Source organism: Microtus oregoni, unplaced genomic scaffold, assembly GCF_018167655.1.
Source record: "Microtus oregoni isolate MIOR12 unplaced genomic scaffold, Mior012 000052F_004, whole genome shotgun sequence".
Taxonomy (NCBI): Eukaryota; Metazoa; Chordata; class Mammalia; order Rodentia; family Cricetidae; genus Microtus; species Microtus oregoni.
In genome coordinates this window covers 384,970-412,911 of record NW_024543816.1, presented here as the reverse complement: position 1 = coordinate 412,911, position 27,942 = coordinate 384,970, and the positions used below count along the sequence as shown (strand labels likewise).

At 38.9% G+C, this 27,942-nt stretch overlaps 1 protein-coding gene across 5 annotated transcripts in view; it reads left to right on the top strand.

Annotated features, from left to right (window-relative positions):
• LOC121437402 (PHD finger protein 6) overlaps positions 1–22,923 on the top strand; it is a 42,199-nt gene extending 19,276 nt beyond the window's left edge. For all 5 annotated transcript variants that reach the window (XM_041637294.1, XM_041637293.1, XM_041637290.1 and 2 more), the window contains 6 exons: positions 7,649–7,815; positions 7,960–8,103; positions 9,985–10,089; positions 13,344–13,477; positions 18,758–18,884; positions 19,210–22,923. In XM_041637294.1, coding sequence (XP_041493228.1) covers positions 7,649–7,815; positions 7,960–8,103; positions 9,985–10,089; positions 13,344–13,477; positions 18,758–18,884 — 677 coding nt within the window. In that variant the 3' untranslated portion in view covers positions 19,210–22,923. The remainder of the gene's footprint in view (positions 1–7,648; positions 7,816–7,959; positions 8,104–9,984; positions 10,090–13,343; positions 13,478–18,757; positions 18,885–19,209) is intronic.
• The last annotated feature ends 5,019 nt before the right edge of the window (positions 22,924–27,942 follow it).

Below are 27,942 nucleotides of genomic sequence, written 5' to 3'. Positions count from 1 at the left end.
AAAATTTCAACACATTGTGGTAGCTTTATGTGGTAGCCTTATTCATGATTTTGCTTTCCATTGTTTCATTTACTTTTGGGCTCTCATGATCCAGAAATATTAAGTAGAAATTTTCAAAATTAACAAGTTCTAAGTTACTTTTGATTACAATATGTTTATGTTTCGTTAATAGTTATTGTTGTTAATGCTTTATTGTCCTTAATTTATAAGTCAGACTTTATCATAAGTAGGTATATGTAGGGAAAAAAGTTTAGAATTATTCATGATTTTGCATATTGACTGGGAATTTAAAAACACATCCCTCACTGAGAAATATGTGGAGATATATTTTTTTTTCCAGAAGAAAATAGATACTTTACAAGTAACTAAGATTTAAAAATAGAAGCTTATTTTGTTTCCACTTAAATTTATAAAACTAGTTTAATCATGTTTACATATTGTTAGCTAATTTGCATCTGGTCCTTAAAGCACGAGGAAGTTAGTTCTCAAGTTGGATTCTGACTTGGGTCAAACCTTTTATTTTTTCTTTTTCTGTTTTAAGTGTGTGGGTGTTTTGCCTGCAGGTATGTCTGTACACCATGAGCATATCCTGTACCCATGGAGGCTAAAAGAGCATGTCAGGTCCCCTGGAGCTGGAGTTACAGACTCTTGTGAGCTTCCATATGGGTGTTGGCGATCCAACTTAGGTCCTCTAGAAGAGCAGTTAGTGCTCTTAACTGTTGAGCCGCCTCTCCAACCCTGGCTCAAACCTTTTCAAATAGATGGTTTTGATAATGTCTACTAGCAGTATAAAAATGTCTACTAGCAGTATAAAATGGATGAGATTCAATCTCAGATTAATTTTAATTTTTCATTTAACTTGGACTTAAGTCTTTAAATTTTTTTGTTAGCTTCTAAGTCTGTTCTGTTCAAAATTAAAATGGATCAAATACTGGTATTTTAGGAAGTTGATGATCCTTTTGAGACAGGGTCTCTCTATTATGTAGCCAGATTCCCTTGTCCCTGCCTCCCAAAAGTTTTGGGATTAAAGGTGTGTGCCACTATGCTGGACTTGTTGCTGATCTTTTTTAAAGACTTAGCTAGGGCCTGGAGAGATATAAAGCCTTCTTAAAAAGGATCAGAGATGGATTCCTGTGGTGATATTTTGTTTGTAATCTAACAAATAAAACTTGCCTGAAAATCAGAGTGCATAGTTAGCCACTAGTTTTTAGCTGTAGAGGCCAGGCAGTGGTGGCAGAGGTAGACAGACCTCTGTAAATTCAAGGTCACCCTGGGCTACCCGAAATTGATCCAGTCCAAAAGAGAAACAGAGCCAGGCAGTGTTGGCTCATTTCTTTAATTTCAGTACTCGGGACTCACACACCTATAATCCCAAAACTAGGGAAAAATGGAGGCAGGAAGGGATATGGCTGGGCAGAGAGAAAACTATAACGTGGGGGTGGGGAGGTGGGGGGGATCAGTGCTCAAGGCATTCAGTCTGAGGATTCGTGGAGATAGGATCTTGCCCCTTCAGTCTAAGGATTCAATAGAGTTTAAAAGTCTCTCTAGTGGCTGGCTCCTTTACTTCTCTGATCTTTCAGCATTTACCCTGATATCTGACTTTGGGTTTTTATTCTTAAAACCAATTAGAATTCACGAAATTGATTCCCAACTGCCATGCTGGGTAGTTCCTAGGGTCTGATTCCTCTGGCCTCCATGTGCACCTGAACTCATGAACACCTAACTACATACCTCTCTCTCAACATACACATACACTAAAAATAAATCCTTAGAAAATCCACTTACCTGATTACTGGTATAAATAAACTGGTTTCCAGCCGGGCGATGGTGGCGCACGCCTTTAATCCCAGCACTCGGGAGGCAGAGGCTGGCGGATCTCTGTGAGTTCGAGACCAGCCTGGTCTACAGAGCTAGTTCCAGGACAGGCTCCAAAGCCACAGAGAAACCCTGTCTCGAAAAACCAAAAAATAAATAAATAAATAAATAAATAAATAAATAAACTGGTTTCCCTTTCTGATCTCTTATACTTTGCTTTTACAGTAGAAAATCATACTGTTTTCACATCTGAAGTCCATATTAATTCATACTGCTTAAAAATACAGTCATCAGGGCTGGAGAGATGGCTCAGAGGTTAAGAGCATTGCCTGCTCTGCCAAAGGTCCTGAGTTCAATTCCCAGCAACCACATGGTGGCTCACAACCATCTGTAATGAGGTCTGGTGCCCTCTTCTGGCCTGCAGGCACACACAGACAGAATATTGTATACATAATAAATAAAAATAAATATTTAAAAAAAAATACAGTCATCATATGTGCACTGAAATATGCATGATACTTAATGTTAATTAAAATTTGGAACAAATGATTTAATAGCTACACATGCTAACTGATTTGGTCATCATACACTCTATCCATATGTAGAGTTATTATGCTATATTCTACAAATACATACAATTAAAATAATAGTTAAGTATAAATTCATCATTGAATATAGATAAGCAGGCACACATATACATAAGTAAAAATAAATGAATTTTTAACAAACTTTTTTGTGTGCTCTTAAAAAGGAGAATATAGGGCTGGAGACGTGGCTTGTAGTAAAGAGCATTTGATCCTATTCTAGAAGACTAAAGTTTGGTTTCTAGCATCCATATCAGGTAGCACACATCTGCCTGTGACTCCCAACTCCAGGGGATCCAGTGCCCTCTTCTGGCCTCTTTGGAAATGACCGGATAAGCAATAAGAACAAATACTTTTTGAGGTGATGAGTGTGATTGAAAATCCCATACAGCTATTTTTCTATTTTTTTTCACTCAATTCTAGAATTCTTAATTAAAAATCTTTTGTGAAGGGTTCTAAGTAGGGGCTGGCAGTGTATCTCAGTGGAAGGTGGCTTGCTTGTTATGCGCAATGCTGGGTTCCAACCTAAACACCATATGAAAAAGGAAGAAAACCATTGTAAGGAAGCTTTCCCATCATTCACTTCCTTCAGATTTTAACAGTGTATCTATACAGCACCCGTTTATGATTAGTTTAGCCATCTGTGTTAAGAGCTGAGGATTGAGATTCAGTATATGAATATACTGGGACAGAATACTTGATATACTTAAAGATGATTAATATATGCTGATTAATATAGCTGGCTCTTATTTTATTTTCTGGCCTGCTGAAACCAGTAGTACCATCTAGTGGTAAAAAAAAGCCACTGCAGTGCAGGGCATACTAAGAAAGGTTATTAAAAATTGTTTTATTTTTACATTTATTTATTTAGTATGAGCCTTTGTTTGTGTGTGCGTGTATAACAAAAACAATTTTTGGGAGTTGGTTTTCTCCTTCTATCATGTGTAATTCAGGATTGAACTCATGTCTTTAGCCTAAGCAGCAAGTGTCCTTACTGCCTGAATTCTCTCAAAGACCCAACTAGAATGATTTTGAGTTCCTTTTGCTGAGTGAGAGAATTCTAGTTATATTTCATACTTTATGAACAACTTCAAATTGGCTTGAGTTTCTGGGTTCATGGTATACTTCTGTAGACTATCAGGCCCTTTTGTTTTCTTGGTATTTAGTATATGTTTATATTTATATTCTGGAATTTGAGGCATAATCTTATCTTTAGTTTTAGTTGTATTTTTTTGTTTGGCTTTGGTTTTTTGTGACAGAGTTTCTCTGTGTAGCTTTGGGGCCTGTCCTGGAACTTGCTTTGTAGACCAGGTTGGGCTCAAGCTCACAAAGATCTGCCTGCCTCTGCTTCCCGAGTGCTGGGATTAAAAGCTCACGCCACCACTGACTGACCTTAGATGTATTTTTATCTTAGGTGCCTACATGTATGTCTGTGCACCATATGCATGCCTAATGTCCATGGAGGCCAGAAGGCAGCTCTGGATAGTTGCAAGCCACCATATGGGTGCTGGGAAAGCAAACAAGTATTTCCCAAAGTTACACAAAGGGAAGCATTTTAGGTGATACTGAGGTATCAGGGTCTGACTTTAGGAATTGGGTACTTGATGGAGGACATCATTGAAGGTAATGTAATTGAGTGGCTAGCTTGCCCATATGGTCAGTTGAAATTAGCCAGAATGAGGACTGTTGGAACAGAGAAGAGCTGTGTGCTAAAGAAAGCCTGTTGTGTTAGGTAACATGAGCAGGAGAGTTCGTAGTTGTTAGCAACTGGGAGAGGAAGAAGTGAGTGTCATAGATCCTTTTTACCCAGAGTGTAGTCTATAGGTCAGCAGGATGAGCAACATCTATGAGTTTATTAAAAGTGTCTAATCTTAAGCCTTACATTGACTTTCTAAAAAGGACTGTCTTTTAACAAGATCAAGCTTGAGAAGTTCTGGCTTAGCTAAGTGGTGTGGATGGAAAGATACCTGGCTTTTTACAAAGCAATAGAGATCAAGCTTTGAGAGATGAATGACTTGTCAACATCAGTAGAATTTTGCTTGATGTTCCTTCTTTGCATCATCTAGTGTGGTAGCTATGTGTGATATTGACTAGTGTTCTTAAACTTTTCTATTCTTAGTGGGAAGTTTATGCATTAAATATGGGCAAGAATATACAGAATTAAATCCTATGTAATTCGTCTAGTTGTGCTGTTTTGAAACAGGGTCTTATTATGTAGCCCATGCTGGCCTCCAGCTCAAGATCCTGCTGCTTACAGCCTGAGTGTTAGTTTTATGGATATATTTTACCATGCTTAGCTAAGCACTATATCTTTACATGTTTTTCTTGTATGTATCTGAGTAGGAACTATATTGTTTATTCCCCTTTTTTTCAAGACAGGGTTTCTCTAAGTAACAGTGTAGGCTGTTCTAGAACTTGCTTTGTAGATCAAATTGGCCTTGAATTCCAGGAGATCCTCCTGCCTCTGGCTCCTGAGTGCTAGGATTAAAGGCATGCACCATCTCTACCCAGCAGCCTTTAAATTTTTTTTAACTTGATTTTATGTGCATTGGTCTGAAAGTGTCAGATCTCCTGGCCCTGGAATTACAGATGGTTGTGAGCCACCATATGGGTGCTGGGAATTGAACTCAGGACCTCTGGAAGAGCAATCAGTGCTCTTAACCGCTGAGCCATCTCTCCAGCCCAGCCTTTAAATTTTTTAAATTATTTTTCTTTATTTTTGTGCGTTTGTGTTTGTGCATGCATGTGTATGTATGTACATGCAAGGACTGAACTCAGATTGTCAGGCACAGTGGCAAACATCTTTACCCACCGAACCTGAGCTATTTCTCTGAACCCTCTTTAAAGCAGCATTTTAAAAGCAGTAAGTACAGGGCTAGAGAGATGGCTCCGCAATTCAGAGATCTAGGTACTCTTATAGAGGACCTTGGTTTAGTTCCCAGCACCCACATGGCAACTAACAACTGTCCGTAACTCCAATTCCAGAGGGTCTGACACTTTCTTCTAGCTTCTGGAGACACTGATACACTTGGTGCACAGACATATCTTCAGGCAAAACACGCATACACATACAACAAAAAGAGATACAACTTCAAAAAATTTTAAATTAATCAATTTGGGGCTGAAGAAAGGATCAGTGGTTAGGAGCACTTGCTGCTCTTTCAGAGGACCCGAGTTCAGTCCCCAGTACTCACATCAGGTGGTTACTCCTCTTACTCCAGCTCCTGTGGGTCCAACATTTTCTTTAGGCCTTTGCAGAAACCAGCATGAATGTGCACATCCATACACAAATACAAAAAGAAATCTTTTAAAAGCTGAGTATTGATAATAGCAACTAGCTCTAGCTTATTGCTACTAGTCTATGTTCGTAAAACTACATTAATAGACAGTTTATAATCCCTAAACATTTGATTATCTATAAGGAGCTATGAATTATGAGTGGTGGTTTGTTTAAGATCATTTTTAGGCTATGGATATGGTCACTCAAACCTATAATCCCAGCACTCAGGAAGTCAAGGAATTCGGGCAGTTGCCATAAGTTCAAGGCCACCTTAGACTACAAAGTAAAAACCTATCTCAAAACAGGTTAAAGGGGGTTTGGAGAAGTGCTGCTTTTGAGAGAGCCTGAGTTTCTTCCTAGCACCTACATGGTGGCTCGTAACAGTTTACCACTCTAGTTCTGGGGCACCAGGCACACAGGTAGAAAACTCATTACATGCTGGCAAAACATCCGAACACATAAAATAAAAATAAATCTTTTTTTAAAGGTAAAAAAGTGAAGTAGAATCAAAATTGTGCTAACTTACATTCTCATAAGTGATGGAAAAAGAATCCTCATTCTTATGATTAGAAAAGCAGCACATTGCTTATTTAAAACACTAAAGAGTACAAAGGTGCAATTAAAATTACCTTAAAACTTGCTACATTTGTGTGTATGTGTGTATGTCGGGGGCCATATGCATACCACAGTGTGCATATGGATGGAGGTCACAGGACAACTTGTCATTTCTCTCCTTCCATCATGTGAATCCTAGGGATCGAACTTAGGTTGTCAGGCTTGGCACCAAGCACTTTTACTTGCTGAGCCACCATTTCTCTGGACCTAAAATTGGTTTCAAAAATTCTCTCACCTCACTCTCTGGGACTAATTGGTATAACTACCTTATAATCTAATATTAGTGTTATCCCTGAGTTTATATGTATTCAAACATACTGAGTTGTTCTTTTCCCCTATCACGAATCATGAATGTATATCCTAAGAAAGATATTGGCATCTGAGAATAGAGCTGATAGAATTTCTCATTGAGAAATTAGTTCGTAGAATTACAGTCAGTAACATACTAAAGGAAAACCAATGAATGTATTAGAAGGTTTTGTCTAAAACTTATAGGTTGGCCCCAAGGCAAATTAATGTTTGGTTTTTGTACCATTCTTAATACTAAATACATTATCTTATAAGTACTTATATTAAAAATGTTTACTAAAACTATGTCTATGTATGATGCATGTATGTGCCAGACAGCAGATGAGGATAACAACTTTGTGGTGTTTCTTTCCTTCTGTCTTTATGTCAATTCTGGGGCTTGAACTTAGGTTGCCAAGCTTGGCAGCAAGTACCTTCACCCACCAAGCCATCGCATATCCTCAAATATTGGGCCTTTAATAAATAAATATTTATGGTGAATAATTGAATGAAATACTTTCTGTTAATTGTAGAATTCTTTTCTCATTTATGGGTAAAGTAGTTGTAAAATTCCTAAGAGTTTAATGAAAGTACATGCAGCTAACTCACTAATGGCTTTTTATTGCTTGTGATAGAGCTTCTTTTTGTACTTAAGATATGTTTAACTATTTATCAATTAGGTCAGTCATAAATGGCTTTAAAGTTGGAGTTGTTTGTTCAGTTATCACAATGGATGAACCATATATATCAGTGCTGTCCATAGAACTGCAGTGATGGAAATTAAGGTCTCTGCTAATGCTGTTGCCATTTGCCCAGTGTGTCTAATAAGTTCTTGAGATGTGATCAGTATGTCTGAGATTATTTTATTATAATTGTAATGATGCTGAAAAGCCACACAGCCAGTATCACAACACTTATTTTTAATATGCCCCAGACCAGTCCTCTGCATTTCCAGGGCCCATTTCATGCTAATGAGAAGCATAGCTCCCAGACCTAGCAGACCTCATGGACCTAGTGCTGGTTGTTAAAGTAGATCCATGTAAAGCTTTGCTTTCTTTCTGAGCAGCTGATTTAGAAGAAAGTTTTAATGAGCATGAACTGGAGCCCTCATCTCCAAAGACTAAGAAGAAAAGTCGCAAAGGAAGACCAAGGAAAACTAATTTTAAAGGGCTGACAGAAGACACCCGATCTACATCTTCCCATGGAACAGACGAAATTGAAAGTAGTTCCTATGTAAGTAGAAAACTAGTGAATTCCTCCCGTTTGTTGGAACATGAATAGTTCCATTTAAACTGTGTCTACAGGTAAGATATATTGTTTGAAGTGTTAATAAGCTTTGAATCCATTTTAACTGTCTTTTTCCTTTTATATTTACAGCGGGATAGATCTCCACACAGGAGCAGTCCTAATGACACTAGGCCTAAATGTGGATTTTGCCATGTAGGGGAGGAAGAAAATGAAGCAAGAGGGAAGTTGCATATATTTAATGCCAAGAAGGCAGCTGCACACTATAAATGCATGGTAGGCATGGTTCTTAAGGTTTTTTTAAAAAATCTTTTAGCTGGTAATCAAATCTAGTGCTTTTGTTTCAAATATTGTTTTAGATCCTTGCATAGTGAAGTATTAGTTACTTTCCTCATTGCTTTGACAAAATACCCGAGCAAAGCAACTTAAGAAAGGAAGAATTTGGGCTGATGTAGTGGTGCATGCCTTTAATTCCAGCACTAGGGAGGCAGAATCAGACACTTATTTGAGTTCTAAACCAGAGAGCTACATATTGAGACCCTGCCTCAAAAGACAAAAAGAAAAGGAGAGAAGACAAAAAGAAAAAGAGGAAGGGTTTGTTCAGTTTGGATTGTGTAGGGAAGTGGTGGTATGGCTGGGGCATGAGGCAGCTGGTCACATTGAATCCACAGTCAAGAAGCAGAGAACAGTAAATGTTTGCTTCTCGTTTATTCAGTTTGGAGCCTCAGCCCATGCAATGATGCCACCCACCTCAGCCTAATCTAGAAATTGTCTCACAGACATGCCCAGAGATTTGTCTACACGGTGATTAATAGATTGTGTCAAGATGACAATTAGTACAAAGCATCACAAATAATATGTTATGCTCCCAAATCTTTTAGTTTTTTGAGACAGGGTTTCTCTGGGTAGCCCTGGATTTCTTGGAATTTGCTCTGCAGACCAGGCTGGCCTTGAGCCCAGAGAGCTCTGCCTCTGCCTCCCAAATGCTGGGATTAAAGGGTATGTGCCCCAAATGTTAGTATACTTCAGATTTTTTTTAAAAAAACAAACAAACCCATATTTGAAGTAATACTAATTATAGTTACCATATCAAAATACTCTGTAAGTCTAAGAATTTCATCTTTATAATCATTTATTAAATACAAATGTTTATAAATGCCTTGGGCTTCACATATAACTTAATAAATATCACTGTTGTAGTACTTAGCACTCTGTATTGCAGTTGTTTATGAATGTACCTTTCCTAATAGACTCTAAAATTCCTTGGAGAGATTCTCTTCTTGCATCCTTATATCCTGGCCTTATTTATCTTTTGAGCTAGGTTGTATTGAACTAGTCATCTCACTTAAAATTAATTCTGAAAAGTTATTTATATAATAAGTTGTTAATAGATGTGAAATCACAAGCCTATCAGCCCAGCACTTGGGAAGCTGAAACGGAGAAAACATCTTAAGTTTGAGTTCAAGGCCAGCCTAAAATACATAGTCAGACACTGTCTCAAAATCTAACTAACTGGGCCTAGGAAATGGCACAGCAGATAAAGGTACTTGTGCTCCCAGGACTTGTGTGACAGAAAGAGAGAACTGATTCCTGCAAGTTCTTTTACCTCCACCCACATGCTGTGGCACATATAGAAATATATAGTGTAATAAAAAAAATTAAGACCATATCGCCCCAAATAAACAGAATTCTGGATTATAGTACACACTAGATTTACCCAAAATTTTCTTTTTCAAAATATGTTCTCTCCAAGGACCCTCATGGAGTAGATTTTAGATATATATCTGTTTTGAAAACACAATATCAAAAAGGATTCTAATCTATATTGCTAGTTGAAGTTTGCCAATTTAATATATTTTTCAAAGCTTTCTGGAAATATTAATAGTTGGGCAAACAGGGTAATGGTATTATTGAAATCTGTTATTTAAAGCAGGTTATAATCTGAGCTCCAATTGGCAATCTTCGTTGGGTTTTTATTTCCATTTTGGTTTATATTGCAATGAGACATGAAAATATTTAAAATACTTGAGTTGATATTGATTATTTAGGTAAAATCTTGCTCTGGGAGTTATAGAAATTAATGACTTGTTACTGCACTGCTTAAATTTTTCTTATAAGAACTGCTAAGTGGTTATGTTCTGCATTTTTCTTTTATAGTTGTTTTCTTCTGGCACTGTCCAGCTCACAACAACATCAAGAGCAGAATTTGGAGATTTTGATATTAAAACTGTACTTCAGGAGATTAAACGAGGAAAAAGGATGGTCTGTGATTTTTATATATATACATATACACATATACATATTGCATTAGATTCTGCTTTAAATTTAAGGCAAATCTCATATTTATCTAGTTATCAGAAATTTAATATGAAGTACTTCATAATTTTAAATATAACCTGATTACTGGTCAGTAGCTTTAAGAAGCACAACGTTAGAGCTGATGAATGTGGAGGGCCAGTGGAATGCAAACCTCTTTCAAGTTTTATTGTGAAAATTTCCTCTATTCCAATTCATCAGTCACTGAGAATTTATAGCACTTATTTCACCTGTGCTTTTTATTCTTACTGCTTGAAGTCTTTCATTGGGGTGGGGGTGGGGGGTGGGTTGCTCATGCCTATGTGAGTACATTTGGAAAAAAGAGTCATGTCATATGTCCTACCCTGCCCCTCTCCACCTTGTGCCTTTGAGATACAGTATTTCTCTAAACCTGAAGCTAGGCTGGTGGACAGTGAATCCCAGTGGTCTTCCTATGAATTGTCACATTTGATTCTTTCCCCTTTTTAGATTTTATCTTTGTGTGTGTGTGTGTGTGTGTGTGTGTCTGTGTGTGTGTGTCTGTATATACATGTTTCTGCATGTTCCTGTAGAGGCCAGAAAGAGACATTAGATTCCCTACAGCTGGAGTTAAGGAAGGTTGTGAGCCACAATGTGGATGCTAGAACCAAACCTGGATTCCCTGCAAAAGTGGCCATCTCTCCGGCCCCTACATTTGCTTCATATATCCCTTACATAACACAGGCCAGTGCCTCCTCTTCCAATCTCTTTTGTCTTTTAATTTTATGTATATAGATGTTTTGTCTACATGTATTCATGCACATTTGTGCCCAGGAGGGCAAAAGATGGTATTGGGTACTCTGGAACTGGAGCTAAAGACAGTTAATTGTGAAGCACCATGTGGTTGCTGGGAATTGAACCTGGTTCATCTGGAAGAGCAACTAGTACTCTTAACTGCTTAGCCATCTCTCCAGCCCCCTCTGTCTCACTTTCTCTGACTTGTTGAAAAACACAAACTATACATTTGTTTGCTTTTTAAACTTGTTTGTCTATCCTCCATATTGCTATCTAAAGTGGGAATTACAGAGACTGGAGAGATGGCTCAAGGGTAAAGAGAATGTACTAGTGTTTGAGTTTTGTAACTCTAGCTCCAGGGAATCCAACACCCTCTTTTGATTTCCATAGGTGTCTGCACTCACATGTGTATGTTTCTGCACACATATACATGATTAAAAATAAATCTTTTAAAAAGTAAGTGGCTGGAGAGAGGACTCGGTGCTTAAGAGCCCTTGCCACTCTTCCAGAGAAGCTGGGTTCAATGTTTAGTGCCCACATGATGGTCCGCAGCCATCTTTAAGTACCATTCCATGATCCCTCCACCCTCTTCTGGCCTTCGCAGACACTACAAGCATATGGTGCATAGAAAGACATGCAGACAAAACACCCATACACATAAAATAAAAGACTGGGCAGTGGTGGCACACTCCTTTAATCCCAGTACTCTGGAGGCAGAGGTAGGCTGATCTCTGAGTTCAAGGCCAGCCTGGTCTACAGAGAGAGTTCCAGGATAGTCAAAGCTACACAGAGAAACCCTGTTTCAAATAAATGAACAAAACAAAATAAATATATAAATATTAAAAAGATCTAAAAAATAAAGTGAGTCATTTGAAAAATTAAATAAGGGACTGGAGTGTTGGTCAGCAGTTAAGTCCTCTGCTCTTACAGAGGACCTAAGTTCAATCCTCAGCACCTGCATGATACTCAACTGTAACTCCAGTTCCAAGATCTAGGCATGCATGTGGTGCACATACATGCATACATATATACATACAGGCAAAACACTCATAACACAGAAAGTAATTTTTAAAAAGAAACTGGGAATTACACATAAGGGTATGAATAGATTCAGTTTCAACACTTGGGGCCATATTAGTATTGTACAAGAAGGACTCTATCTTCCCCTGGGTTACCTATCGAGTACATTATGGCTGGTCCTGGATGGGGTGATCAGTTTGTTGTGAAGTTCTCCTTCACTCTTTCATGTGGTAGCTTCAGATATTTAGGGTCCTTGTCCAGCTCCACTAGAAATGACTTTTTCTTTGTGGAACTTATTTTCAAATGTGACAATTGTCTGTTCTTTAGATTCAGCTCATTTGGTTGTTAAATGTGATTACTTTGAAGCTGAAATCCTTAGTACCAAACATATAGGAAAGTCACCTTATCCTCCTGTGTGGTGGTGCTGTGTTATCTAGACAGAAGTCTAAATAAGTGAGTGGGACAAAAATTCAGTTCTCTTGATGAATTTATTGTATGACTCTGTTAAAGGTTAGGGTAAATGCTAGTCCCCTGTGTCTACTCCAGTAGAAATTAGTGCATCATGGTCCTTTCCTACCAGTCTAAACATAAAAGGCTAACTGCAGTGGAATAAGTGTGTAGGCTATTTACTATGCCCCTATCCTGGAGAAGGGCTATGAAACATTCTGGGGAAAGACAATCTGCCTACCTCTTGTTTGTCAGACTTACTGCACTGTGAGACCTCTTTTGCAGTGGGCACCTGTTAATCTCACAGTATTATTTAGGAGAAGCTGAGAAGTTTTGAAAAGATTTCAGCCCCATAAGTCTCCCTTTGCCATTCTGGAAACTTAGTAGTGAGCCTCCTAATGGAGGGATTGCTTTCCTGTTTTTCTCATTTTTTCCAATCATAATAAGAAAGGATATGATTTCAGGAAGGAAAAGGTGTCAAACCACTAAAATACCTAATGTTATTTTTGTGCTTGGCAAAATTAAGGAGTGTCATCTGTATTTATAGTCCAACCATATATGTTGTCACAGCTTTGATTATATGCTATATAACTGTGCTTTTTTGGTGTATTTTTTAGTAGAAAATATCAGCTGTTTTTTATTTTTAATATTTATTTTTGTTTGTGTGCATGTGTGTGTGCTTTATGCACACATGGATGATTTTATGCACACATGGATGAGGGTACCCATGGAGGCCAGACGTAGGCATCTGGTACCTGGAGTTACAGGCATTTGTGAGCTGTGCAACATGGTTGTTGGGAACTGGACTCTAGTTCTCTGCAAGAGCAGCAAATACTCGTAATCACTGAGTCATTTCACCAGCTCCTGTCTGCTGTTTCTATAGAAATGGAAGTAGTTGGCTAAAATATACTTAAAATAGAATAAATAAGATTGCCTACACCTTGAAGTACTGCTTCTAACTGTTCTTTTTCTTTAAACAGAAATGCACACTTTGCAGTCAGCCTGGTGCAACTATTGGATGCGAAATAAAAGCCTGTGTTAAAACCTACCATTATCACTGTGGAGTACAAGACAAAGCAAAATACATTGAAAATATGTCACGAGGAATTTACAAGTAAGATAACAACTGTCTGTTTCTTTAACATGCCAGGAAGTTAGTGCCCTTAGAAAGATGCACTACTTTCTTCATCTCTATGCTTCAACAGTGTTTCAGGCAATTTTAGAACACTGATGCTATTGTATCAGGAATGAGGACTACAGTTAGCATTTTTCTCTGACTGTATGCGCTGGTCATTCACTAGTGATCACTCAGGCACAAGACTGTCGTTAGGAAACTTAAAGTTTGTTAAGCTCTCCCAACAGCTCTACCATTTAATTAAATGACAGACAAGTCATTGCTCAATTATACATTATGTAAGCATCTAGATGAAAAAGCTAACCTAACCTGTGGTAAGAAGTGTTTGAGATTTTGCTAAAAACAGAAAACAGAATTGCTGGAGCTGAGATGTAGAAGACAAAGGTAAACACAGCACAGGTGTTCTGCTGTACACATGCCAAGTAAGCACTCTAGCACTGAGACAAATTCTAGGGTTGCTTTTGTTTTTTTTTTTTTCTAAAACAAGGTTGTCCTTGCTGGTCTTGAAATCACACATATCTGCCCCCTTAGTGCTGGGATTAAAGGTATGTACATCTTGTCTAGCCTTCCAGTCTTGCCAAGACGTCTTTTGGCTTTATCTTCACAACTGCACCCTAGTTGAGATTATCCACCATTTTCACCTGCTTCATCAGCGATAGCATGGTAGTTCATCTTGTCTCCTTTCTGCTTCTGCTTGACATACTTGGATTAAAGTACTTTCTTGGTGTGTATGAAATTCAGTCCTCGCACAAGACAGGAAGACAGAATATCTTCTGAAATTTGGGATTGCATATCACTTTTTGTAATTGGTCTTCCACTTACTTGTGTGTCTATAGTAGTTCCATTCCTTTCATCAGATGGAGAATGAATTTGATAGGAATCCCTGGAACTTGATTTGCCCTTGAGAGTTGTGAAACACTTCCATGGACTTAATATTTAGTAAAACAATAACTAATATGCAATTAAACATACTTCTGGGTCTCTTGTTTGTAGAAAAAGCAGTTGTATGTTGAGTCATCAAGCCCTTTGGGGGCACATATAACATGCTAATGCTCTCAGGCCGCTAAGCAACAGATAATGCAAATATTATATAGAGAGCTAACAAGAGATGGGAGACTTCTGTTTTATTGTGTAAGACTTGCTTAACTGTAATAGCAAACCATTCAAATCAAGCTGTACCTGTCTCATCAGTGCATATGTTTGCATAGTCAATATAAACTGTAAACATAAACCCAGCTCTGTAATCAGATGTTTAAAATTGGAAAATAAGTGTTCATGTGGTCTATTGTAAATTAGTAAAGAAAAACCATGTCATCACCTTCCAGGTAAATGGATGAAAGACCACTTTATAACTTTGAGTGTCAGTTTCAGAACCTTAGAGTATCATCTCAATGATACCTTTGCTAAGTTAAGAATCATGATAGGGTGTCCAGGAGAAAACAACAAATAGTTTATTTAGCATTGAAGGGAAAGAGCAATGACCCCTGATGCAAGGTGGGCCTCAGAATTACAGATGCAGATTGGGTCTTTTTGGAAATGTCCATGTCTGTAACCTACCAGACATGTTTCAGTTCAGTAGGGCTGCAATGAGGATCAAACTTAAGGTGATTCTTGCTCATGCTCATCTCTAATGGAACAATTAGACTGAGCATATGTATTTATTCCGATTAGGAACAAGACAAAGGTGCCAGCTACCAGCATTACCTTCAATTGCTCTAGAGGTTAGCTCTTGCAACAAGAAAAGGGGCTACAGCATAGCTCAGTGGTAGTAGCACAGTTGACGGAGGCCCCAAGTTTCATTCCCAGCACCACACACACACACACACACACACACCAACCCAGATGTACAGTGCAAAGGAATCAAGTTTAAACTCAGGAAAATAAATGAAAGCACAGTAAGATTGCACTACATGAGATGCCTTTTAAAAGGCAATTTCAGTAATAATTGGTTTAAAAATGTGAAGGAAAAATGTCCCCCCTCGGTCCCGCTCCTCAACTTTAACCAATTTTAAAAACAGTTGCATTTTGCTAAGCACTCAGATGAAGCATATTACATTTCTTAATAGATGGACTTGGCATTAAAAGATACCTAGTCAACCAAATTAATCTAGACACCAATATAAAGTTAAGCAAATCCAAAAATGTTGACAGTTTTCTCTTAGTAGTAATCAGAGCATAGTTTTTTTCTCTAGTAAATTGGTGTGCTCTGTGTAGCAAAATTGCAGCTTAAATAAGATTGATATTCTTCATCTATAAGGCACACAGAGGGAAGATGTCAGATGTGGTTGGCAGTTGCTTACAATCTGTTTTCCATTTATTCTATCTGAGACACTAAACAACTCACAACAATTTTAATGGTTGTGTGGTTTTCCACTGTATGGGTTAATTGGCTTTTTATTGGTTCCTGGTTTAGACATTTAGATTAATTTTTTATCTGTCAGAAAAGTATTTCAGTGCCGGGTTGGCTTAGCTGGTGGAGACCTTGCCTAGCATGCATAAAGCCCTTTGTCTGAGTTCAGTCCCTATCATATCATAAAAACAGTTGTGTATACAGTACTTGGGATGTGGAGGCAGGAGTTCAACAGTTCAACGTCATGCACTACTACATAGCAAGTTCAAGATCAGAATATGGAGGCTGGAGGCTCAGGAGTGCTAGGGCAGCCGCAGCCACAGTGTGTTTGAGGTCAACTTGGGCTTTATAAAACTGCCTCAGTGAAACAGAACAAAAAAAATCCCAAATTGGTATCACTTGTACCATAAGTTTGAGGCTCAACTAGGCTACATTTGAGTTCTAGGTCTGTCTGTAGGACTGCTTGTTCTCATTGGCTACATAATGAGACTCTGTCCCCCCAAAAACCCCACATAGCTTGTATTCAATTATAGTACTCCAAGTCCATCCTTACCATCTGTTCTATTCAAATGTTGCTTTTAAACCTTGTGAGAAATAAATCTTCACTGATTCTTTGTGGATTGCACATCCTGCATCCTGATCCCATTCATTTCCCTGTTCCTTCGTATCCTGTCCTCTGCCCCCGACCACCCCAAAATAAAACTTAAAAGAAAAGAAAGGGAGAAAAGTGGGGGAAATCTCATCATGGAAGCCACAACACGTCACAGTGAGTCACACAGTGTGCCCTTTAGTTCATGCGTCTTTACTTGAAAGTATTCATTTGCTGCAATGAGTCATTCATTGGTCTGGTTCCAGGTCTCTGGCTTCTGCTGGGCCCTCTCTCCACTACTGACCACAAGAGGGCACTGTTCCATCATTGCTGTAAAAATTACCTAAAACCGAGTTTGATTCAGCCCACCACCATCATCTTCTCCCCAGTCTTTCTTTTCTCTTCTCTTTTTTTCTTGTTACAATATACTAACTGTATAAAGGGGTTTTGTTCGTTATAGCATGCATGTAACATACTTTAATCACATTTAGCCCTTCAATCCCCATCCTTAATGTCCTTTTTTGTTGCATGGTCTTTCTACCCCCTAGCTTCCACACACTTGTCTTTGTGAAGCTGATCTTAATTAACAGAATGATCTCCACTTTCATCCATTTTCCTTTACCAATACCTACCAATGCATTTTTTTCTGGCTAGGTAAAAGTCTATTGAGTGCATGTACCATCAGATCACCTTTTCTATGATTGTGTCTGTGTGTGCATGCGTGTGTCATGTGTGTTTCTTGGAATTGAATATGTACATGCTAAGTAGATACTCTAGCACTGAGCTATATTCTTAGCTTTCTCTTCTTTCCTTGTTTCTTTTCTTTACTTTTTTTTTTTTTTTTTTTTTTTTCTTTTTTGAGCCAGGGTCTTACTAGGTTGTCTGCTCGGGCCTTGAACTTGCATTCTCCCTTCCACAACTAATTATCAAAAGCTACCTACATCATTTTCCCTTAAAAACTTCATGTCTTTCAAATATACAGTCTAAGAAAAAAAATCACTCCAGCAAGCACTTGCTTGTTTTCAAGGGAAAGCTACATATACAAGGACTAACTCTGCCTTGGGCACTGCTGCCTTAATCATATAATTTAAGTATAGCACCATTAGGGGACAATTGGAAATCACATGACCCTAGAAGTGGACAGGATCAGTTGTAGAGCATCCTGATTTACAGACTGAAGCTGATCAAACTCAGCTTTATTCCTGGTTTGTATGAAATGGAGTGAGAGAGAACCAAATAAAGTGGTAGTAGACAAATCCAGTTTGCAGCTGACAAGCTGTTCCAATGCCGTCTTTTTTTTTTTTTTTTTTTTGGTTTTTAGAGACAGGGTTTCTCTGTAGCTTTGGAGCCTGTCCTGGTACTAGCTCTGTAGACCAGGCTGGTCTCGAACTCACAGAGATCCGCCTGCCTCTGCCTCCCGAGTGCTGGGATTACAGCCAATGCCGTCTTAAAAGGGTCGGTGTTCTGAAATGAAAGGAAATTGGCAGGGCCAGTGTAGATGAAGGGACAGCCAAGTACAATGCAGGGAAATGACAGATTCCTAAAGAAGGCAAGGAGGACGCTCATGATGCAGAGGCACTGGAGGACCTTGAGGAAGGCTCTGTCATGAAATACAAGCAGAAAGTCACAGGGTGTAGAAAATGGATCTCTCTGTCTGTCTGCTCATTTTTCTTCTTTCACCATGTGGGTCCTGGGTATTAAACAAGGGCATCTGGAGGTCGAGGCAAGCACCTTTAATTATTCTTTGGCCAGAGAGATGGCTCAGTGGCTAAGAACACTTTTTTCTCTTTGAGGGAGGGGATCCAGTGTCTTTTTCTGGTTTCTGGATGCACATACATACAAAAAACACAAAGTAAATATTTTTTAAAGGTATAGTTCTCAAAATGTGAATGTAAATTATGTAACTGAAGTAAATTTGTAACATTTCGTTAGTTCATTTGTTTACCTGAAAGTTGATTTTTGGGTTGTTTTAAAACAGGGTGTCACTCCGGAGCAGACCTCACAGTTGAATAGCCCTCCAGAGTGTCTAGAAAAGTTGTTTTTTTAAAGAAATTTATTGCTTTTCTTCTATTTATTTGTTGGAAGCACGTGTGTGGCATTGTCTATGCAAGTGGAGACCTTTGGGGAGGCCGTTGTCTCCTTCCAGCATGGGGCTTATCCTCAGGTGCCCTTCCCTGATGATGATGGATCTCATGGTACTAAGTGTGAATGAGGAAGCCCATAGTTTATAGGGGAACCAACCTCTGCTAGTGATGATTTCATTATACTCTCATCAACATTCGACAAAGGACTGTGAGATGTTTGTCTTTTGTCATTGTAGACTATATTGTAAAAACCATAGTGGAAATGATGAGCGAGATGAAGAAGATGAGGAGCGAGAGAGTAAAAGCCGGGGAAGATTAGCGATTGATCAGCAACTAACCCAGCAGCAGCTTAATGGAAACTAGGTATGGAAGTGGATTTGACGAGCTCTCTTGTGAGAATACCATGTACACTGAAACAGAAAGACAATGTGCAGCAAGAATTTTAATCCTATTATATTGAGTTACGAGTGTAGTGCCAGAATGCTGAGGATTGTCTAGGCCTGCACAATTGTGTTTTTTTTTTTAAGCTGGTCAGTTTTAGAAGCATAAACACAAGCTATCTACTTTATCAGTAAATATAGTCAGAATGTGAAATCAATAAGCTATCCCTATTTATTCCTCAATAATGTTATATTCGTTATATCACCGTAAGCATCATATTTTACATGTTTTATCATCTTTTAAACAGGTTCCTGGGACAGAGAGAGTTAGAAAACTGAGAATAAGACATCTGTAACTCCTATGCTTTTTTGCTTTTCACTCTTTTCTAAATTAAAAAAAAAAAGGGTTTGTAACTTTTTACTGCCCCACTCTTAGATCCTTTATTGAACTGCCGGAAAAACCCCTTGTTTGTTTTCTGAGCCTCACTAGATGGCCGAATTTGACATATTGATATTATGTAGCTGTAGTTTGCAGTTTCTGGGAAGCAATCGAAACACTATTAACCATGTGTATACTGTCAGCAGTTAAAACAGACATCGGATGAAGTAAACTGTATGTCTGGACTGAACAAAGTTCTGCTACTTAGGATGTTTAAGTTTGTAGTGGATCCATGCTCAAAGGAAACCGGAAGCAAGTTGTACTTCACCATGCAAGCACGCCTCTGGTGGCGACACCTGGTAACTTGTGAACCTTTTTTTTCATACTCAAGCAATGGAAACTACAAATGAAAAGAACCTTCTTTTTATCTTGGCTTCCACAGCAAATGTTAAACGTTTCTTCCAAGAAGTGTGCTGAAGCCTTCCTTTTTAGAGTCGTTCTCACTGATCAGGCATGGACTCTGGGCAACTGGGGATGAGAAGCTCTGAGCTCTAGCGCATCTTCCAAAATTCTCTTGTCAGTACACCTTTCTGTGCTGTACAGAGAACTTCTGGCAAAATAATCTTTGACAGCAGCCAATTAAACCTCTGTGAGATTAAAGAGGTTACCAATGCGCTAAGGACTTTGGACACCATGTCCAAAATGAGTTCCTGTCAAGTGCCCTGTTGTGTGGAACACTTCACATCCTGGTCCAAAGTATATCAGGAGGTCTCCTGTGCTAACAGATTATAAAGAAAAAGAAAAAAGGCTTTGAGGAAAACAGTATTTATTTTTGGTTTTGTGACCACTATTTTAGAAACTTTATTTAATGCTTTCAGTCATTGGTTTGCTTACATATTGAATAGGCTTTTGTGCCCTGCTTTCTTCTAGGGCTCGGAAGTGTTTCTTAATCACCAGGTTTTTAGAAAGGATTTCCACTGGCGTCTCTCGCTAGTGGCGCTCTTCCACTTACCTGCTGAAGCACATTTATATATTTCTTTATGGCAAAGCCAAAAAAAATAGTTGTGGTCTGCCTAATATTACCATAGCACCTCAGTATGAAAGGTAGGGATTCTGAGCTCTGAATTATTAGTTAACCTACCACAATGACCAGATTTGCAAATAACAACATACTAACTTGACTGTACATTGATCTTTTCTGCAGCTGGTTGAACAGCATTTTTAAATGTAACAGGTGGAAAATTACACTGTGCTTATTGACTGAATTTTTAAACTGCTAGTCCCTTAAGATCATGTTTGTTAAAATGTGTACTTACACATTTACTTAAATCAAGGGACTCGATGCTTGCTTTATTTTAACCATCTTTTATTGTTATTTTAGAAGGAAACTAGCTTTAGTAGTGGATTGCCTTGTACGTCTTCTCCTTTTGCTCTTAATATGCCATGATGTGTATGTGATTAATTTTCAAGGTTCATCATGACTTGAAGTGCAAGGACAGATCTCAGTTTGTTTACCAAGCGATGTGACTTTTTCCAAAGGATCTGTACTTTATTTCCTTATAACAGCTTGAAAACATTATTTTTTAAATCTTTAAATCACTGTGTCTAGGTAATTTTTACATTGTGTGCCATAGAACTTACCCATGGAGAAATAGAGCTCCTTCATTTTTGGACAACTACTGTAATGAATTTTTTAAGAAAAATGGAAGGTGCCAGGGGTAATTATGGCCAGTCAATAATTATATACAGGACTTCAAATACTATAGCTGTCAGTTGATGGATTTGATATGTAGTAAATGTATGACTTTGTATGGGTTTTTTAGCCCTTTCTCTGCCACTAGCAACCAGAAAAGCACTTTACCTTTTGGTTGGTTAGATAAGTGGCTGACTACCTGTTTTTCTCACTGTGGTGTGATTGGCTAAATAACCTTCATTTAAAACTGAAGTCACATTAAAAACTCATGTTTGGGTGTAAACTTCCAATATTTTGATTCTTTGTTTCTGTTTTCATTCTATGCTGAGTAAAAGTGCCTTACAATGTAAAAATTGTACAGTACTTGTGTTCCCAAGTAGCATCTTCATCACCTGGCTAGTAATTACATTGTGGTATTAATATTTAGATAAATGGACCTCAGCAGTGTATTTACTGTACATCTCTTAAGTCCTTAACTGTAGTTTTAATAAGCATGACATTATTTGGTAAATATATGGCATTTACATCATTTCCAAAAATACTGCCATGGCTGTCTTATGCGTATTTTAGCCTGAAATTTTGATGCGTCTTTTTTCTCCTGTTTTTTCTTTGTTTTATTCTTTTTTTGTCATTATTAATATTAAAACGTGTAATCTTTGCAAGCGTATATTGAAGATTATTCTGGTGCGTTTATTGCCTTACCAGAAACGTTAGTAGGAAATGTTCTTTAGAGTAGAAGGGTAGACTTGAGTTTCTATACTTTAATAAGTTCCTGGGGGGAGGGGGTGTTTTACTTTCATCTCATTGTTTAAAAACCCACACCTGAAGTAAATTTCATTTCAAGGATCAGCAGTTTCAAACTTGAGGTGGTACTTGTTCAGTATATACTACTCAAGATACTAACAGAACGTGATCTATATACATCTGCTATTGAATCGAATCTATGTACTTGAACAAATGTGTGAATCTCAAATATCTCAAAGCAAAAGTGTTGTAGAATGTTGTTGCTTTTTGAAAAAGCACTGAAGTTAGACCAAGGCACAGTTTTGTTTTAACAGACATTTAAGTTAATTGTAAAGATAAGGAATGCTTCATGGGTCAAAAATCAAACATTCCTCACATGTTATGTATATTTTGTTCCTGTTATATTGGCTTTATTTTCAAAATTGTAGTTCGTAGTATTAGTTTCCTTTTATTGGTATTCTTGCATATCCGTTCAATAAATAAGTTCTGAATTTCAGATCTGTGTGTTTTTTTGTAAGAGCGTGTATCCACGGTTGTTTGGTAATAACAGTAGTGCTTTCTTTGTTTGTTCACTCTCTCTTTACTCCAAGTGAAATACAAAAATGTAGTATGTTTAATCGTTTGAAGATAAACCAATATAGGAGGAGGGCTAGAGAGGGAGTTCAGTGGTCGGGATCGGCCAGCATACTCTCGGCCCTGAGTTCAGTCCCCTGGTGTGATGCATACCTCAAAAGCAGTTGGACTAGAAGAGTCTGGTTGAAAACGAATGTGAACAGTTTGGAGTTTGACAATATAAAGATGGCATCATGCAGAGGAACAGCAACCTTTTAAAGACAATAGAGTCGCATTCTGTCTTGGTCCTTCTAATACATGGTTCAGATCCCCAATACAAGTCCGCTGCCACCAAGTCAGTTTGTAAACTCTGCAAATGAACACATCAAAACACCCAGTACAGATTAGCTGACAAGTAATGGTCATTCAGCTATTCTACCTGCTTACTACTGGAACTTTGCTCGTGTGTTGAGCTTGATCCTACCCAGGTCAGGAATCAAAACTTCAATTCATGGACTGTATGTCTCCCATATGTAGTTTCTAACCCTGCATTCTTATGGAGGGATAGCTGAAACGTACAATGATGTGCTTTTCTACAAATGCTACCTACTGGTTCCTGGCACAAGTTTGTCTCTATGTATTTAAAATCCATGATTAAGTCTCATCTAAATGACTAATAAAATATGGAAATGAAGAGCTATATGGGGTTTTTTTTGCTAATACAACTGTTGACAACTTGCTTATTGTTTCCATCTGCAGTTCCTAGCAATTACTAAAGGTCATATTGAAGCCCTAGTACTATTTCCTAGGAAAATTCAATAACCAGGCCATTTATTTAGAGAGAAGGTATCATATAGCACAGGTTGACCTGTGATCTCATTCTTCTGCCTCCACTTCCCAAGTGCTAGTATTACAGGTGTGCACAGTCATGCCTAGTATACCTACCAGGTCTACCAGGCCCATCTTTTTTATAAAGGATGTGTGTGTATGTGTGTGTGCGCGCACGCGTTTGTGTGCACGCACATACACACGTGGGAGAAAAAAAAGAGATGTTCCACTCCTTAAGAAGACCAGAAAACAATTTTGTCATGTGCTGGGGACCAGGTCTACCCTTTATTAAAGATGCCAAAACAAAACCTCCTATTTGTATATTAAGTGTCTAGTTGTGAAGGCAAGTGCTAGTTTCTGTATCACCTAACTGCCTTGTTTGGATGAGGATTCAAGTGGACATTAACAATAGACAACACAAATATATGGTTGACTTTATTTAGAAGATGGAAACTGTCAAGTAACTATCGCTTGGGAAAAGTTACATTTGAAAATGTTACTATGGGAGGTGTGTTGCCCATTAGGTCAGCGTGGTGAAGCCAGTCAGGCCTGACATTTTGTGAAGACAGCAGAGAGCCACGCATGGTGTCACACACCTTTAATCCCAGCAGTAGCAGTTGGGAGGCAGAGACAGGAGGGCCTTGTGGACTGTGAATTCAAGGCCAGCCTGGTCTACAAAGCTACATAGTGAGATGTAGCCTCCTATAGAGAGGGAGAGAGGCAGAGGGCAAAGTGGCTCATAAACATAATCCCAGCACTGGGGGTGGGGGCAGGATGATCACACATTTTAGGGCCAACTTGAACTACCTGGTGAGACCCAGTCTCAAAAATAAACAGTGGTGCACATCTGTAATTCCAGCACTTGGGGGATCAGGAGTGTAAGACCACCCTCATCTACCTAGCAAGTTCAATACTTGCCTGGGCTACTTAAGAATTTGGCTCAGAAAAGAGAACACATCACAAACTTCCAAATTATGCCTTTGCCTTCTTCTGTGACTGTGTTATGATGCTAGCGGGGAGATAGGGAAAATGAAAGCCAGATGGACAAGGCGCTAGCTAGGTGTATTGTATGACTGATAATACTTGAATAAAGCGATGTGAGAACAGTAGGACTGTTTAAGGAGCCTGTTAGAACCTGTCTTGAGAGAGAGAAGAGAGAGAGAGAGAGAGAGAGAGAGGACTGTGATGTGGTGGGTAATCTTGGAAACAAGACCTGTTACTAGGTATTAAGAGTTAGGAATATCGAGGCAGAAATAATGTAACATGGATGCTGAGTTTCAAGATGTTCTTTTGTTTTCCTGTAGAGTGATTTCTCCAGAAGGGTGAAGTGCTTCCACATATTTTAGAAATCAGAACCACTTAGGATTTTGAAATTATTTATAAGAGTAATCTAAGGACTGGAGAGATGGCTCAGCAGTTGAATTTATACATTGAACAGCTCAACCACCTCAAATCCTAGTTCTAGGGGACCCAGCACCCTCTTCTGGCCTTCTTGGGCACCTGTACTCATACACACATACCCACATATAGATGCACACATATGCATATAATCAAAAATAGAAGTAAATCTTATGGAACATTAGTTGAAGATGTGTTACATTTGTTTATGCTGTGGAACATTTGTTTAATGATGTAAAGATGTGTTGCATTCTTTTATGTTGCATTTGTGAAGCTGTGTTACTTTGCCTTGCCTATCTAAAGCACCCGATTGGCCTACTAAAGAGCTGATTGGCCAATAGCTAGGCAGGAGAAAGCAAAGATGGGGCTGGCAGAGAAAATAGGAGAAATCTGGGAAGAGGAGATAGGAAGAGCAACAAAGGGAAGAGAGGACGACAAGGGCCAGCAACACAGCCAGCCGAACGGAATAAGAAGGAAAGAAAAGATATACAGGAATAGAAAAAGGTAAAAGCCCAGAGGCAAAAGGTAGAGGGGATAATTTAAGAAAAACTGGCGAGAAATGAGCCAAGGTAAGGCTGGGCATTCATAAGTAAGAATAAGCCTCTGTGTATTTGGGAACTGTGTGGCAGCCCCCTCAAAAGAACAAAGAGTTTTTTTTTTTTTAAAAAAAAGAACAAAACAAAACAAAAAAAACTAACCACCAACAACATCTTTTGGTTTGATTTTTGAGACAGGGTTTCTCTGTGTAACAGTTCTGGCTGTCCTGGAACTCACTCTGTAGACCAGGCTGACCTGGAACTCACAGAGATCCCTGGGTGCTGGGATTAAAGGCGTATGTCACAACCACCAGATAGAAATAAATCTTTTGTAACAGTTATCTGTAGAGACTGGAGAAATGGCTCAGGAGATAATGCTTGCTGCCCTTACAGAGGACCCAAGTTCAGTTCTCAGCACCCATGTTGGACAGCTAACAACCACCTGTAAAGTCCAGCTCCAAGAAATTCCACCCCTCTTCTGGACTCCTCAGACACTTGCAGCCATGCGTGTACACACACACACACACACACACACACACACACACACACACACAATTTTTTAAAAGTAATCTAGGGTCTGGAGAGATGGCTTGCAGAGGGACTGGGATCAGTTCTGAGAATCCATACCCTATGGCTCACAATCTTCTGTAAATCCAGCTCCAGGGAATCCAATGGTTTCTTATGGCCTCTGCAGGCGCCCACAAGCGCGTGCATGCACGTACCCACATAATTAAAAACAGAAAAAGTAATCTATAGCCTTAAAATGGAGCAAATTCTTGATATATGCTTAGTGGTGATGAACCATGAAAACATGCTTAAAGAAGCCAGATACCAGCCGGGCAGTGATGGCACACACCTTTAATCCCAGCACTCAGGAGGCAGAGGCAGGTGGATCTCTTGAGTTCGAAGCCAGTCTAGTGTACAGAGTTTCAGCACAGCCAGAGCTACACAGAGAAACCCTGTCTCAACAACAAAAAGAAGCCAGACACAATAGGTCACATTCACAAATGGTATGATTCAATTTATATGAAGTTCTCAGAAAGTCAAAGGTAAAAGGTAGATTATTATTGGTTGCCGGTGGCTACAGAGATGGGGCAGTTGAGGGACTATTAATATAGGTGGTTATCTTTTGGCAGTGACGAGTGTCTTAAATAAGATAATAATTGGTGATTGTATGACCTTACAAATATGCTGAAGTTATGAATAACACACTTTATATTTTTCAATTAATTTCTTTTTCAGATTATAATAATTTTATCATTTTCCCCTTTCCTTTCCTCCCTTATAATCCTCTTTGTTCCCTTTCAAATTCATGGCGTCTTTTTTCATTAATTGTTACATGCATATGTGTGTCTCCTTCTGTATGTTAGCCATATGGATATTTCAGGGCTGAGCACTGGGTAACCAGTTGGCACTCTTCCCTGAGGAAGACTGTTTCTCCTGCTCTCAGCACTCCTGAGTTGCCTATGGTTCTCTGGGTAGCGTTGAGGCCTACTGGGCTTTCCCCCTTCCATGTTAGCAGGTTATTGGCATTGTCCTTGTTTAGCTGATGTTCCTACTGGTGAGACTTCAAGTGTAGCTTCTGACATTACTAGAAGACACACTCACATAGCACACTCCCCGATCCTCTGGCTCTTAGAACCTTTCCAGCCCTCTTCTGAAGTCATCTCTGAACCTTAGCGGTGAGTGAATGAACACACTTTTCAAAAGGAATTTTATGTTGTCTGCCTTTTATTTAAGCATTTTACAAAACTAAAGCTGGGAATGATATCACGTGAGTATAGTCCCTAGCACTTGCCTTACCCAGGAGGACAATTTGGGCTACCTGAGACCTCTCTTTTTTTTAAATATTTATATATTTATTTATTATGTATACAATATTCTGTCTATGTGTATGCCTGCAGGCCAGAAGAGGGCACCAGACCCATTACAGATGGCTGTGAGCCACCATGTGGTTGCTGGGAATTGAACTCAGGACCTTTGGAAGAGCAGACAATGCTCTTAACCACTGAGCCATCTCTCCAGCCCCCTACCTGAGACACCTCTCCCTCTCTCTCCTTCTCTCTCTCTCTCTCTCTCTCTCTCTCTCTCTCTCTCTCTCTCTCTCAAATAACAACATAACCAAATTTAATGTGTTGTCATTATACACATTTAAAATACAGAAAGGTATCTGAAGCCGAATTTGAAATCTCCCGTTTCTGCTCAACTGAGTCTCCAAAATTATTGCATACCTTGTACATGCTTTTATACAGATACAAGATATACCCCCACTCACTCTCTCTGTCTATCTTGGGGTTTTTATTGACTGGCAACTCTTATAAAGAAAAACATTTAATTGGGTAGCTTGCAGTTTCAGAGGTTTAGTTCATTATCATGGCAGAACATGGTGACATGCAGGCAGACCTGGTGCTGGAGAAGAAGCTGACAGTCTTGATCCACAGGCAACAGGAAATGAACTGTGACACTGGGCATAGCTTGAGCATAGGAGACCTCAACGTTCACCCTGACAGTGACACACTTCCTCCACCAAGGCCACGCCTCTTAACAGTGCCACTCCCTTTAGGGGCCATTTTCTTTCAAAGCACCCCTAACCACCACCCCCCATGTGTGTCTAAAGACCTTTAGGTGCATGGGAAGGCCAGAGATCAACATGAAGTGTACTCTTCAATTGTCATTTACCTTACTTTTTGGAGATGGGGTGTTCCACTGAACTTGGAGTCCACTGACTCTGTTGTAATAGGAGCACAGGGCTGCGTCCCCAGCACCCCGGCTGCCTGGCTAGCTTATGCTCCGAAATAACAACACACAAACTGTATTCATTTAATCACTGCTTGGCCCATCTCTATCTAGCCTCTTCTAGGCTAATTCTCACATATTAATTTAGCCCATTTCTAATCATGTGTGTAGCACT